Source organism: Mytilus californianus, unplaced genomic scaffold, assembly GCF_021869535.1.
Source record: "Mytilus californianus isolate M0D057914Y unplaced genomic scaffold, xbMytCali1.0.p SCAF_3, whole genome shotgun sequence".
In the NCBI taxonomy this organism is placed as follows: Eukaryota; Metazoa; Mollusca; class Bivalvia; order Mytilida; family Mytilidae; genus Mytilus; species Mytilus californianus.
The window spans coordinates 126992728-127006900 of NW_026262679.1; the positions used below are offsets into that span (position 1 = coordinate 126992728).

Consider the following 14173-nt stretch of genomic DNA (forward strand, 5'->3'; position numbering starts at 1 on the left):
CATTTATAAGGAATAGATCAGTTTATATAATTTCCGTTTAAGCTCAGCTGAAAGAGATTTGGTATAAATGTGTGGTTTCATTATTCAAAAATTTCAGAAATTTAATATTTCACTTTTAAAAAAAATCATCTAGCATTCTCATTTAGTGAGCATTAAAGCTACATCATAAAAATCATTCTTTTGGAGAGGCCACGTAAACGAGCGGCCTACAGCTCGAAGCAAAATTTCCATAAACACGCAAGAAACGGTATGTCGATAAACGAAATAATTTTATTTTCAACTTGGCACTAATTGATTTTTGTTCAAGTCCTTATTGAAATAACGAAAATTTAAAGTTGTTCTTATTTATAAATATATCTTCTGTTTATTTAATGTTTCGACAGCTAGTACTTCATATTCGAAGCTATAATAATTTGCAATGTTAAATTCTTACAAGAGTGCACACGCTGAAATGTCTTGCCTGCTTTACTGGCCATTGATTTTATGTTGATAGTCCGAAATATAAAGTTTTACTACAAGTATCACATAAACTTAACATGATCAGAGAAAATGAGGTCAAGGTCAGATAAACCAAGCCAGAAATACATGTTCACCTTAAAATCATTCCATACACCAAATATAGTTGACCATTTGCTGATAGTATACAAGAAACAGATCAAACCATGAAAACTTTATATTGAGCAAAGAACCATGAAAATGAGGTCAAGGTCAGATGATCCCTGCCAAACAGACATGTACACCTTAGGATCATTCTATGCTTTGAAAATAGTTGACCTATTGCACAAACTATCTAAAAAACAAACTTAACCAGTATAACTTAACATTGATCAATGAACCATGAAAATGAGGTCAAGGTCAGATGAACCCTGCCATACAGACATGTACACCTTACAATCATATCATGCTTTAAATATAATTGACCTATTGCTTACAGTATCTGAGATATGGACTTGACCACGAAAACTTAACCTTGTTCACTGATCCATGAAATGAGGTCGAGGTCAAATGAAAACTGTCTGACAGGCATGAGGACCTTGCAAGGGGGGAACTTCCACAAATTATGACTTTTGTTAAAATACTAACTGAAGCGAAACAATAGTTCGAGGTAAAATAACACATTAGAATCATTCCTGTTGATTTGAAGTTGCCATAGAATGTTCATATCTCTACAGCAATTGCCGCGATATAAACTGTTAATTTTTCAGCATCGGATGTTATATTTGTGGTAGACGAATCAGGTAGTGTTGGAAATGATGATTTCCGTGTAACCATGGAGTATCTTGCCAATGCTGTTAATATACTTCCTGTTAGATACGACTTACTACGTATTGGATTGGCTTTATTTAGTGACTCTGCTAGAAAAAGCTTTAACCTTGATGATCATTTATCAAAAGAACATATAACAGACGCTATATTGAAAACATATTTTGGAAGTGGCGGAACAGATATTGATGGTGCTCTTGGCTACACTTGTGAAGATATGTTTCAACGCACGACAGGAGATCGACCTTATGTCCAAAATATTTTGGTTTTGATAACTGATGGATGGTCATCTGAAGCAAACAAACCTGGACTGTTAAAATGTAACAGCAAAAACGTAACGATAATTGGGATAGGAATCGGTTCCAGCATTGATGTAAATCAACTCAATTCTTTGGTCTCCAAACCTGAATATTACTTTGATACAATTTACGACGAATTGGATACAACTATGCCAAAACTTCTAAAAACTATAACAGGTATTTCATAGCCTTAAATTAATTTTTCTGTACTTTTGACAACACCTATTAAATGTAATTGAAAGTTGACAGAACAAAGTTTAACTGTAAAAGTGATCAGAAAATCCGATCTTCTATAACGTCTATATTACCAAAATAGTAAGACAAATCCTTATGCGAGTTATTGCCTTTAAACATATTTTGGGTCGTTTTTGGTCATGTGTTAAAAATTGTTACAGATATAGAGAAACTTTCAAGCTTTACTTTTATATTTTTTCTCTATCTTCAATAATTCTCACAAAGGAAAAAAAACGCAAATTATGGGTAAAAATCGTTGAATCGTCAAAGAGCGATTGATCCTATAAAGCTAATACTGACGAATTTTGTGACAGCTTTAGTGAAACTTTCAATTGCAAGAGATCAAGTATTTTCCGGCTGTTTATGACGTCTAAACACTTAATCCATTAGATGTGTACTGGTTGATATATTTAGTCTTGGATATGTGATTTTTTTATTAGTTGTAATCGACTTTAAATTAGTTTCCGTAACTGCAAGTACTCTCAGATCGGTACTTTGTGTATTACGTTGTTTTGTTTTTTGGGTCTTTTTTTTTTATTTGCTTTGTTGTAATTTTAATGAGCCAAGCCTTTTTCAACTGATTTTTGTAATGTGTTCTTGTGGTGTAATGTAACACCACTGTTCTAGGTTAGGGGAGGGTTGGGCGCCTTCGTACATCTTAACCGGGCCATATCCATAAATCAACGCCACTTTGCTTATTTGCATATTATATTAAAGAAATCGGATACGGGTCACGGAAATTATTTTGAAATGATAGGAAATTTTGAAAAAAAAATGTCTGTTTTAACTTTAATTTAAGTGATAGACAGGTTGCGGGGACAGGAAATAAATATACACAATAATATACACCATTTAAACGAAACATAATGACTGTCGTTGCAAAAATCAAGGTTCCTGAGCTATTTTAAAAATCGAAGCGAGAGGCTTTTAACATTGCAGTATAAAATACAGGCTAAAATGGCTGAAACGTCAAATTTGCAAACTTCGTGTTGAAAATTGGCTAACAAGGTCATTACAAAAACAGGTTGCGGGGATGAAACTTGAAACTTGAATGTCCAAAGAATAAGCAAGTCCAAACCTTGTATGTGTAGTCGTTGAACTCACGTTAAGTTAAAATGCCCCTATTTCAAGAAGAATAAACTCACGAAAACACGAAAATTTCACTAAATTCGCGTTCATTGTTTTGATTTTGACTGCCTGACAACTTTACGGAAATATCAGAGTGATTATAAACAAGGACTCTGTGACGGGCAACTTATAATATCCGTGTTTTAAAGATTTTAAGGATATCAAGCCAGTCCAGTTCAAACTATTATCACGTGGTACAATTCTAATTTACATATTATGAATATTAATTAGCAAAAGTACTACTAATTTCTGGCTATCCCCGCCGCATTATGTATATCACAAGCAGTTTGACTGAATTGTTTTATAATTTCATGTCGATGCTTTTATAGCTTGCTATGTCGTATGGGTATTTCTCATTGTTGTATATTAAGGCAAAAGTAGTTTACCAATGTTAAAATCTCTTACATCGAATAGGAAGAGACAAATCAGTGTAACAAACAAAATCCCATGAGCATCAAAAGGAACAAGACCCATTGCGTCGACAAGTGTTTCAAGCAACGCATGCATACCGTAGGTTACTGCAGAACCGAGGCTCAAGGTTCTTATGATATTTTTCGACAATTTGTGGACCACAAGTTGCCAAAAAATATCATAAGGACCTATGAGCTACGATTCCGCATCTAGCCGTACGGTGACTTATAGTTGCTATTATTTGCCTTATTTGCTCTCTGATGGAAAGTTGTCTCATTGGCAATCGTTGGAGTAATTGTCCTTCAAGGATGTTTTTTTTACCTTATTGGCTTTTTCGCTATATATTTGAAACTGTAATAATTAGAGAGAGACTTTTAATTGCAAAAACGATCAGTATGACTGAAATAGTCAGTCTACTAGTTATAGGAGTTATTACTATTGAAAGACGATTTTTACACGTTAATCCCCGTTTAAAGCATTAATCTAGAAACTTATAATAGATAGGGAGAAACGTTGGACTTCTAAATGATCAGCATGACAAGATCTTCTACAAATTCAAAATGGCCGAAATCGTTAGTCAACTCCTTAAAGTTGCACCTAGTATTTCCTTACTCATAGAGATAATGAAAGCCTTTTTTTAGAATTTTCACCACTTTCTAACGCTACCCAAAATTCTACATACACAGTTAACTGAAGTACTTTCATTATAATATTCAAAAATTAATTTGAATATGTATGATGACTGTTTACTTTTTTTGCTATCTTTTTAAACCTTAGGCCAATAGTGCTTTTAGGTCTTTTATCATGCAGTGAATACAAAAATTTTTTTTAAATCTAAAAAATTCATCTTCACCTGTATGTAAAATTATTTCATATTTTTCTACACCTGATTCGTCCCTCAGCTTGGGAAAATATGTTCAGTAGATGCTGTATTTTTTTGTCCAATCACACTGTTCAGATACATTGACTTAAGTAGTGTACATAAAAGATAAACTTAAATTCCGGAATGTAAATACTACCGTGCCATCTAAAGGATTTTATTGCCTTTCAATGACATTTTTAAACATGTTTTTAGTGGAAAATATAGGATAGAGAGAAACTGCTTGCAGCAAAATTGATCAGCAATATGACATCTACAAATAAGTTCACATGGCCGAAATGGTCAGCTGACTTTCAGACGATTTATTACATGTTCCCTTGGATAATTATTTTATACTTATTCTAGTGTTTTACAATATATTCTGAAACTATCTTTTGAATATCAAAATTGATCAGATAAAAGGACTACAATTAAGTCAAATAATTGAAATCAGGTCAAGTCAGGAATATGACAGCTGTTTTTCATTCATTTGATGTGTTTGAGCTTTTGATTTTGCCATTTGATAAAGGACTTTCTGTTTTGAATTTTCCTTGGAGTTCGGTATTACTTTCTATTATCTTGAAAACAATAATAGATCAACAAAAACTCTGTCTTGCAAAAATGATCAGCAAGACAAAATTTTGCTTTACATAGTTTCCATTTATTCAAATTTTGTTGATGCATTTTATTAATTGTATGCAAAAATGCCCAATTTGTCTGCGTTGGAAAAGAAGAGATAGATGTATCCCAAATCAGAGAAATCTTAATGTTATAATCATGCTTTCTTTAGACTTTTGTCCACCAGGCTGCAAAAATGGCGGTACTTGTATTGCTCGAGGACTATGTCAATGTCCAGGAGGATATGCAGGATTACTTTGTGAAACGCAGGGTAAGTCAAAATAAAAAAAAAATGAGATACTATTGTTGTGTATGTTGCATCATTTAAACACGTGCACATACACAACAATAAACAAAATGTACAACTGTGTTGTGAACGGTTGTGGTAATTGAAAGCACGTTTAATATAATTATTCCCTGGTCAATTTCCTGGTCGAAATATTGATAACTTTGATATTAAATTAAAAATAAGATTTAAATATCCAAAGTTTTAGCCAGATAACATATAAAATCTACAATGTAAGTCGCTGTCACCTCTCTGAAAAAATCTTTATCTGATAAATTCAAATTATACAGCGAGATACATTGCAATATTAGACTTCTCCAAAGCTTTTGATACAGATCCACACAACAAATTACTCCACAAACTAGATCAATATGGAATCAAAGGAAATACACACAAACGGATATCACACTTCCTAACTGCCAGATCAATGCGCACCATCGTGGAAAGGGAAATATCCGGCGAAAAAACAGTTGACTCTGGGGTACCTCAGGGTACAGTCTTAGGACCAATCCTGTTTCTGTGCCACATAAACGACCTGTCAGACAGCGTAACATCATCAGTAAGACTTTTTGCAGACGATTGCCTATTGTACAAAACAATTAAAAATGACCAAGACCAACACAAGAGGTACAAGTGAACCCATACTTAGGACTCCAAATATCAAATGACCTGAAATGGAGTTTCCACATAAACAACATCAGCAAGAAAGCCAACGCCACCATGGGCATTCTTAGGAGGATCTTGAGAAACGTACCAGAAGCATGTAGAAAAAGCAGCATACATATCCCTAGTAAGATCTACAATGGAATATGGTGCAACCATCTGAAACCCATATATGAAAGGGGAAATAGACAAATTGGAATGTATCCAAAACAGAGGATTACGGTTCATAAAGAAAAACTACAGGAGTCGAGAAACAGGGTTCTTCACCAACATGAGACGCCAGCTTGAAATTGAGACGCTAGAGGAAAGAAGACACAGCCTCCGTCTGATCCTGATTTACAAGGTGGTTGGGGTCTGATGCCGGCTCTACCAGCCGACAATTTTGTCACACCCGCAAGACAGAAAAATCAATCAAAGCCAAAATATATTCAAATTGTGAAACAGACAACATAATCGAACGCCAAATAATAAATAACACTAGAGGGCTTAAAGTACCAGACAGCAATAAGCCAAAATATAAACATTCATTTCTCGTGGAAACAACCATACACTGGAACAAACTGCCAGATAAAGTTGTGCATGCAGATTCTGTAGAGTCATCCAAGACCGCTTTAAAGGAACACCGCCCATAACAACGGCGCTCCTCTCCACCGTGTATAAAAGCCTAAATAGGGTTCTACACGTACCAATACAGATACAGATACGTATCAAATATATGAGAGTTCATAAGTTGTTTGTTATCTCATTGTAATAAGTTTAAAGCATGTTTTTTTAAATGTTTAAGTGACATGCAGTCCAGGATGTCAGAACAACGGAACATGTTACCAAACGAACAAATGCAGATGTCCCAAAGGTTATGAAGGAGATTTTTGTATGATTCGTAAGTGTATTATACATGTTTGTTCGAAAATTAAACAATTAGTTATGATTAGAAATATTCATTTCCATCCTTGAATATTTGGAAAAATCTGCTGAAGGAAAAACAATAGTTCAAAGCTGAAAATTTACCCATAATAAATTAAAATCTATGTTATTACTTTTTTTTCTCCGATTCGTCTCCTATTTGTTCATTATTCAACTCCCAATTGCACAGCTAACGATGTTTCTATGTCTGAGATCTTATTTGTGAACAAAATTCAGAAATCCCTGTCACTTAGATTGATCGATAAAAAATTTATATTTTTTCCGCCCTGAGTATGTATTTTCAAGATAGTTTTTAGTCACTTAATAGATTAAGTTTATAAATTATGCTTATCTCACGAATTCGTTTGCATATTAAATTTAATATCGATCTATATATATTTGTTTTCTTACTTTTACTGTTATTTTAAGTTGATTAATTTTAACCTTTTAAAAATAGCTGGATAATAAATTAACTCGTTTGTATCCGATGGCGTTGAAATTTTCACAGAACTTTTTATCCTAATGGCATTGTGCTCCTCTTATTTTATCCATTTATCTATATTTTTTTATTTTCCCATACTGGTCCATGCTCTGACTTTCCATTTACGTTCAGACAAATAGCAGAAGAAAAAGAAAAGAAATTAAGTGGTAAATACAAGAGACGTAAGCCTTCCCATGAATTTCTAAAAAGTATTCAAAATATCTAAGGATAAGCGCATTTAATGCTGTTTTCATTTTGAAAGTTTCTGTAAGATCATGTCTATCTAATTGTAGCTATCTGTGATCCTGAATGTAAGAACAATGGAACTTGTTCTGAACCTGACACATGTTTATGTGAAAATGGATACGAAGGAGTCTTGTGTGAAGTGAGTCGTAAGTATTAACAAAACGTGAAAATTTCAGCTGTAAATCTAAAAACGGCGTAGTGTTTACTCATTTCAGGGAGAACGTGATTTTCTCAAGCAATGGAATATTTCCAAATTTTATTTTTTTATTTACCAAAATTGTTTATAAAATGATCTTGAATTAATGAAGATAAAGTCGTTATTGTCACAACTGTTGAGAAAGTTTTCTCTGTCAAATATACAAACGATCGTTCAATAATTAGAACACAAGTAATTGTTTATAATGTATTCAAACGTATATGTTTTTTCTGGTAATGTCACGCTACGTGGGTCGCTGAGGTAAGTTCAGACGGTCTGGGTTGTGTCTCACTGAAGCAAACTCTGAGGAGTAATCGGCAAGGCCTGATTTAGACAATGTGCCTTAATTCTGCATAAACCTCTTCGTACTAATCTTAAATGAAAAGCTTCAAATTGTGGATATTCTGAATCTAAAAGTAAATGCAAATAATTGACTGAACTTATATAACTCTTGGCAAATTCAAAATATATACAAAACATAAAATATGGCTCTAACTGAGTTCACAAAAGCATGTTAAGCAGAATCTTTACATTGAAACCGCAGAACTTCTAACTCTGTAGAATAAATAACCAATTATTCAAAAAAATATTTAAATATTTGAGATCTGGCACCTCTTCATATCTATCTACTTCAATGGATTATTCAAATAGTCAGCAAGTGGATTTTCTTCACCTTAAATGTGTCTGGCTCGAATTTCAAACTGAAAACAAATCTCCCTCATACAAGTCGGCATATAGGTATCATTAGATGAACCTGAATTATAACACGAACAGATGTCCCATTAGCATAAAAAACAGTTTTTCTTTCGCGTGATTTGTTTTACCTCAAATATTTACTAAAACTACAAAAGCAAAAAATTCCAACAATTAATATGCTATTGATCTTTTGTAATATCAGGAGGAATTACTGCATGAAAATACAGATTTGAAGTAACAGCTCCAAATCCTTCTAAACAAACATCACTTGAAAAAAAATCTCATCTGGAGAAGACCAATCTTCAAGACGCTTCATATAAATACCATTATAACAGAAACCTTTGCCACTAAAGTAAGTCCTTATGTACCTCTACTGGCTACGACATTTTAAGGGGTCTCTAAAAACACCGCAAAGGACCTCCTTTGTGCACAAAGGAGCACAATGTAGCACAAAGGAGTGTAATAAGAGCACAAAGGACCTGCAATTGGATTTTTTGCAAGGAAATAATGTAATTTCGGAAGAAAAATGTAAACAAAATATTTTAAAATTCACGAAAACTGCGATTTACGTTATGTACGACTAGGTGGAATCACCGGAACCGAATCGGAACCGACTTTATATCCGGTTTATGTCTTAGCTTATGTTTTTGAATTTATATATAGTAATTAAATAATCAGTAGCTCAGAAATATCAATATACACTTTTTTATCAACATTTATTCTGGACAAAAACAAAGTATCTATCAAATTTTTCTTACTTTGTGAATCTATTAGGTTTACGAGGAAAATATTTGACATGACGCAAAAAGGATCAGTTTGGCAATTCTTCTGTCCGTTTACCGGCAATTCTTAGGCTATGAAATTGACATGAATTTTATAATTCGTATTTCAGAAACGTCAATATATACTTTGTTTTATTCTTGACAAACACAAAGTATCTACCGAAATTTTCTCACTTGACGAATCTTAACTTGCTATGAGAAACGAAAAGTATACACACAACCAAGGATTTGTATAGTGAGACTATACAAATCCTTGACAATACGCAATAAAAAATGGACTGTTCATACTGTCTTTTGGCCATTTGTGGCGTTGGCATTCTAGGTTGTTTGTTGTTGACATACAACCATTATCTAAATTTGGTTATTTTATTAGCCTGATAAATGAAAAATTACAATTTGAAATGAAAATTGGGTATAAAAAAAATGGTTATTTTAACGAGTAGTTTATGAAATTTACATTCTGCTATTTGTGTTTTAACATATTTCACACATAAATAAATAACAAAGTAAGAAATTTTAACCGTCGCAATTAAAATTCTATAAAGAATTTTCTCATTCTATATTTCTTATAAAATTTTGAGTACATTGGTTTTTACTTTCCCTTTTTTACCTCAATAAACGATGTCTTTGATCACCCCTTGTGTGATCTATATTAATTTTGCATACGTCTAAAGTTTCATTTTGTTTTATTTTTAAATATTAAGTACAAAATAATTGTATTTGAAATAGTTTCCTTGTTTTCAAAGACTGCTTTATTAACACTGATAATAAATTTTTTAAAGAATTCCTCTTTGTTAATGCCAAGCGCAATGAAGTCCTCATTATACAATTAGTTATTTGTGGAATTGAAATTTTGACAAACAGCGTTTCCTTATTTTTTTATTTTATTTTTTTTTTTCTGTTTAATGTCAAGCATTTATTTTTAAGTTCATGTTTTGCAATATTTTAAAATATATATGTATAGTAAAATCTTCGATAATTGATAATCTAAAAAATGCCGTAATCTTATGCATATATCCGTACCGATTTTTGAACACATAATCGTAAATCTTCAATTTAGCGATTTAACGCTAGTATTTAAAAAAATTAATATTTTTTTCGTATGAAATGACTTTTTCCCCCATTATATACACAATTGAAAATCCTTTGTGCTCTTATCAAACTCCTTTGTGGTCCTTTGTGCTACATTGTGCTTCTTTGTGCACAAAGGAGGTCCTTTGCGGTGTTTTTAGAGACCGCATTGCATTGAATGCACTACGAAAACGATACGATACCGAACTCCAAGGAAAGTTTAACAAACGACTAACAAATATTCTACAGGGCCGTACACAAATTGACACACAATGAAGTTTACCAAGTTATGACTGTAACTCTCTTAAGGAAGCATTTTTCTTTCTTAACCAAGCCTGAAATAACAACGAAATCTCTTGAACATGGTCTGGAGATATTTCCAAAATAAACTTCATTGTATCAACTGTGATACCTGAAAATTCCATCCTAGTAGAAGGAGGTACTCCTTTCTGTTTGGGCTCTTCTAGCAATGCACATAAAACATTATAATAACATAAACGGTACCAATTTTTCTGCACCAGATGCGCATTTCGACAATCAATGTCTCTTCAGTGATGCTCGAGGCCAAAATATTTGAAAATCCAAAGCTTATTAAAAAGATGAAGAGATATAAACCAAAAGGACAAAAAAGTAACACCAAAGCCGGGCAAGGAATCAGAGCTAAAAATGCATGAGGGAGATGCATTCCTGAATTTTAAATAAGCTTTGTCAGTTTATCAACCGTATCTACTCCACCAAAGCCATCAAATAATAATTAACCATATTTCACATCGTATAAAACTTTAAACTAAAGCTGTAGTGATTCTTTGGCAAATCAACGCACTGAACCGTAAACCAATAGAAAAAACACGGTCTACAAAGAGCTTATTATCTCACTGAAAACCAACAAAATGAAAATCAATTGGATAAATAAAGATTTGTATGCAAGCCCTTTTCAAATCCTTCTTAAAAACCAGACACTTACCACATTTGTCATTAATGATTCCGACTGAATCATCAACTTTTGGATACGACAATTGTACTTTTTACCTAAGTAAAAATCCTTTGAGATAAAATAGTTTACGGATCTTCCAGGTCTAAAGTCTAAGGTCTAAAACTTAGTCTAAAATGACAATTTGTTCCATCGAGTTTTTTATACACAGAATTTAACGGTGAAATATTGAAATGACATGAAAAAGGATTTTTGTCAATCGGTCCAATTGAAGCCCCATATGAAGCTTCCTCTTATAAGTTAGCCAACATTTCATTATGAAAATCTGTAGCCCCCTATGATGAGTAACCTTAGATAAACGATCGTCTAACATTTCTCCCTGAAATCCAATCGGAGCACCAAACTGTAAAAACTCGCAAACGATTTTATTGTCATAATCTAACAATTTTTTTCCTGTAAAAGTCTACATTTATTCAAGATTTTACTGGAATTCTACAACCTAAATAATTTGGATATCCTGATTTAAAATTTGACTATATGTATCAATAAATATAAGAAGATGTGGTATGAGTGCCAATGAGACAATAGTATTTTAAAATTTATTATCATTCAGTTTATCCTAAGCAAATACGCGAACCTTATTAATCTTATGACTCAATGTGTCTACATTTACATCACAAAGTAATTCTTTTTTGTCTTGACGATTGGTCTTCTCCAGATAAAATTTTTCAAGTGATGCTTGTTTAGAAGGATTTGGAGCTATTGGCTATTGGCATTAATTCAGGTTCATCTAAGGATACATTTATCTAGGCTTGTTTGATAGAGCTTTGTTTTGTACTAAGCAAGTTTTCAGTTTGAGTTTCGAGTCGGACAAATTTTATGTGAAGAAAATAGATTTGCTGATTATATGTCTCGATTGCACTTTAATCATAAATACAGAGATTTATTTGAATCATCATTTGAAATGGATAGAAATGAAGAGGTACTAGAGTTAAAAGTTTTGTGGTTTCAATGTAAAAATTCTGCTAAACATGCTTTTGCGGAGAGTACTCATAAAAATAAAAAAAACTCAGTTAGAGCCATATTTTATGTTTTGTATATATTTTGAATTTAATCCTGTTCCAGCTACAGTTCAGGTTTTGATATTATGTGTACAGTTTCTTAGCAGGAGTTTTAAATCTGTTGATTCTACCAAGAATAATATATAAGTTTAGTCAAATTTTTGCATTTACTTCTCAATCTAGAACATCAACAATTTGAAGATATTCATTTGAAATATAAATTGGGAGATTTATGCGGAATAAAGGCACATTGTCTAAATCAGGCCTTGTCGATTACTCCTCAGAGTTTGCTTGAAATTTACAATAAAATGGATATAAATAGTTCGCATGATGCTTCTATATGGTGTTTATTTTTACATGCCTTTTACTTAGGTTCAGAAAATCTAATCTGGTTCCAGATTTGTTTTTATTTTTGTTCATAATAAGCATCTTTGCAGAAATAATATCCTTATTGATTTTGAGAGTAAGCTATTAGTGATAAGTATTAGGTGGTTGAAAACCATTCAGTTTGGCGAGGGAGAATTATTGATACCTCTAGTATCTATATCAGGTTCTCCATTGTGTCCCGTTCACGCATTTATGAATATGAAGTCATTAGTTAGTACTTCTGATACTTATAGATAATTTCAGATTATATTGAAACAGTTAATTACTGGGATTGGTTTAGATGCTTTTTCATATTCTACACACAGTGTTAGGCGATAGGGTGCAAGTTGGGCTTTTGCAGCTGAAGTACTGACTGAATTAATTCAATTATATGGGGATTGGAAAAGCGATGCATACAAGAGATATTTAAAATTTTCATCTGACGATAAGATTTCGGTAGCTAAAAAGATGGCGGCACATATTTATGATGCATTCCTATAATTATTAAAGGGATTTTCTTAGAAAAGAGGGCGACTATTTTTCAGTACCTTAAGATTGTGTAAAAGGATTAGTATATTATATTGTAACTCAGTTTTTTACAAGACAATATCCGGATTCTTCTCCTTTTGCTGCGAGAGACGGACCTCATTTAAATTTTGCTGGTACAGAACTTTTCAGAAAAAAAAGACTATCAATATTACTTAACATCAGGGTGTATAATTTGAAATGAAATTATTTATATATTTTTATTTGCTTCATCATCTATTGTTTATTATAATTATTCTTTTTTCTCTTTTCAGGGAACTCAGGATCTACATACATTCTGGGTGGGTCTCCTGTTTTCCTTTTATTATCAGTATGCATTTTGAAAGGATTGAGCTTATTTTGAAGAAAGAAAAAAAGGGTTTTAAGTGTCTTGTTTTATTTAATTGTTATGAGTAACTGTGTATCTTTAGAATACAAAAATGACGGCCTTGCAGGCTTGGCGGATATTTGCCAAAAATTGGCTTTTATATTTATGTTATGTATTATCATTCATGTATTGATATTGTTTTTGTAGTTATACCTATTGACTTCTATTTATTTCACCTAGCTGATAATTAAATTGTATTACGACATTTTTAATGTTGGCCTTATGACAAGTTGCATTGCATACACATATAGTAATGGTGAAAATAACATGTTAAAATCAGCAATCAAGCAGGGCTAGATAAGATTTAACGTTTTTATTTCAGAGCCCTAAAACCCGTGATGTACCTTTGTCCCCTTTTAATTCAGAAAGTGATATAAAAATGTCTGTATTGCAAGTTTGGCACATCTTAAATATCATTTTCTATGTATCTAAATGTTTATACAATCTATCTGTTTTGTTTTGTTGTGTTTTTTTTTTTGTTTTTTTTTTTTGCTACTAAATATTGTCAGTTGGATAACAACGGTTCTAAAATATGACACAGACGTGTTTCAAATGAGAGTTGTGGGAATTGAATCCAAATGTGCATACACTTTCATGGTTGTGAACTTGTGATTGATATACCGGGGGATCGAAAGGGCTTTATATTTAAAGAGCTAATATCTGTACTACCCGCATATTATGAACATAATATTATGTTCGTTAATAAAGAGCTAAAACTAGGGATATATTAACTACCTTGTCCATTCTGCTTTCTTTGGACGTATCT

General features: G+C 32.4%; 1 protein-coding gene across 1 annotated transcript in view; it reads left to right on the plus strand.

The window, feature by feature from the left end:
* Positions 1-13758, plus strand: part of LOC127736140 (neurogenic locus Notch protein-like) — a 101045-nt gene extending 87287 nt beyond the window's left edge. Inside the window, exons 7-11 of the mRNA XM_052246688.1 lie at positions 1206-1739; positions 4985-5083; positions 6546-6641; positions 7439-7537; positions 13295-13758. Of these exons, the coding sequence (XP_052102648.1) occupies positions 1206-1739; positions 4985-5083; positions 6546-6641; positions 7439-7537; positions 13295-13383 (917 nt within the window). The 3' untranslated portion in view covers positions 13384-13758. The remainder of the gene's footprint in view (positions 1-1205; positions 1740-4984; positions 5084-6545; positions 6642-7438; positions 7538-13294) is intronic.
* The last annotated feature ends 415 nt before the right edge of the window (positions 13759-14173 follow it).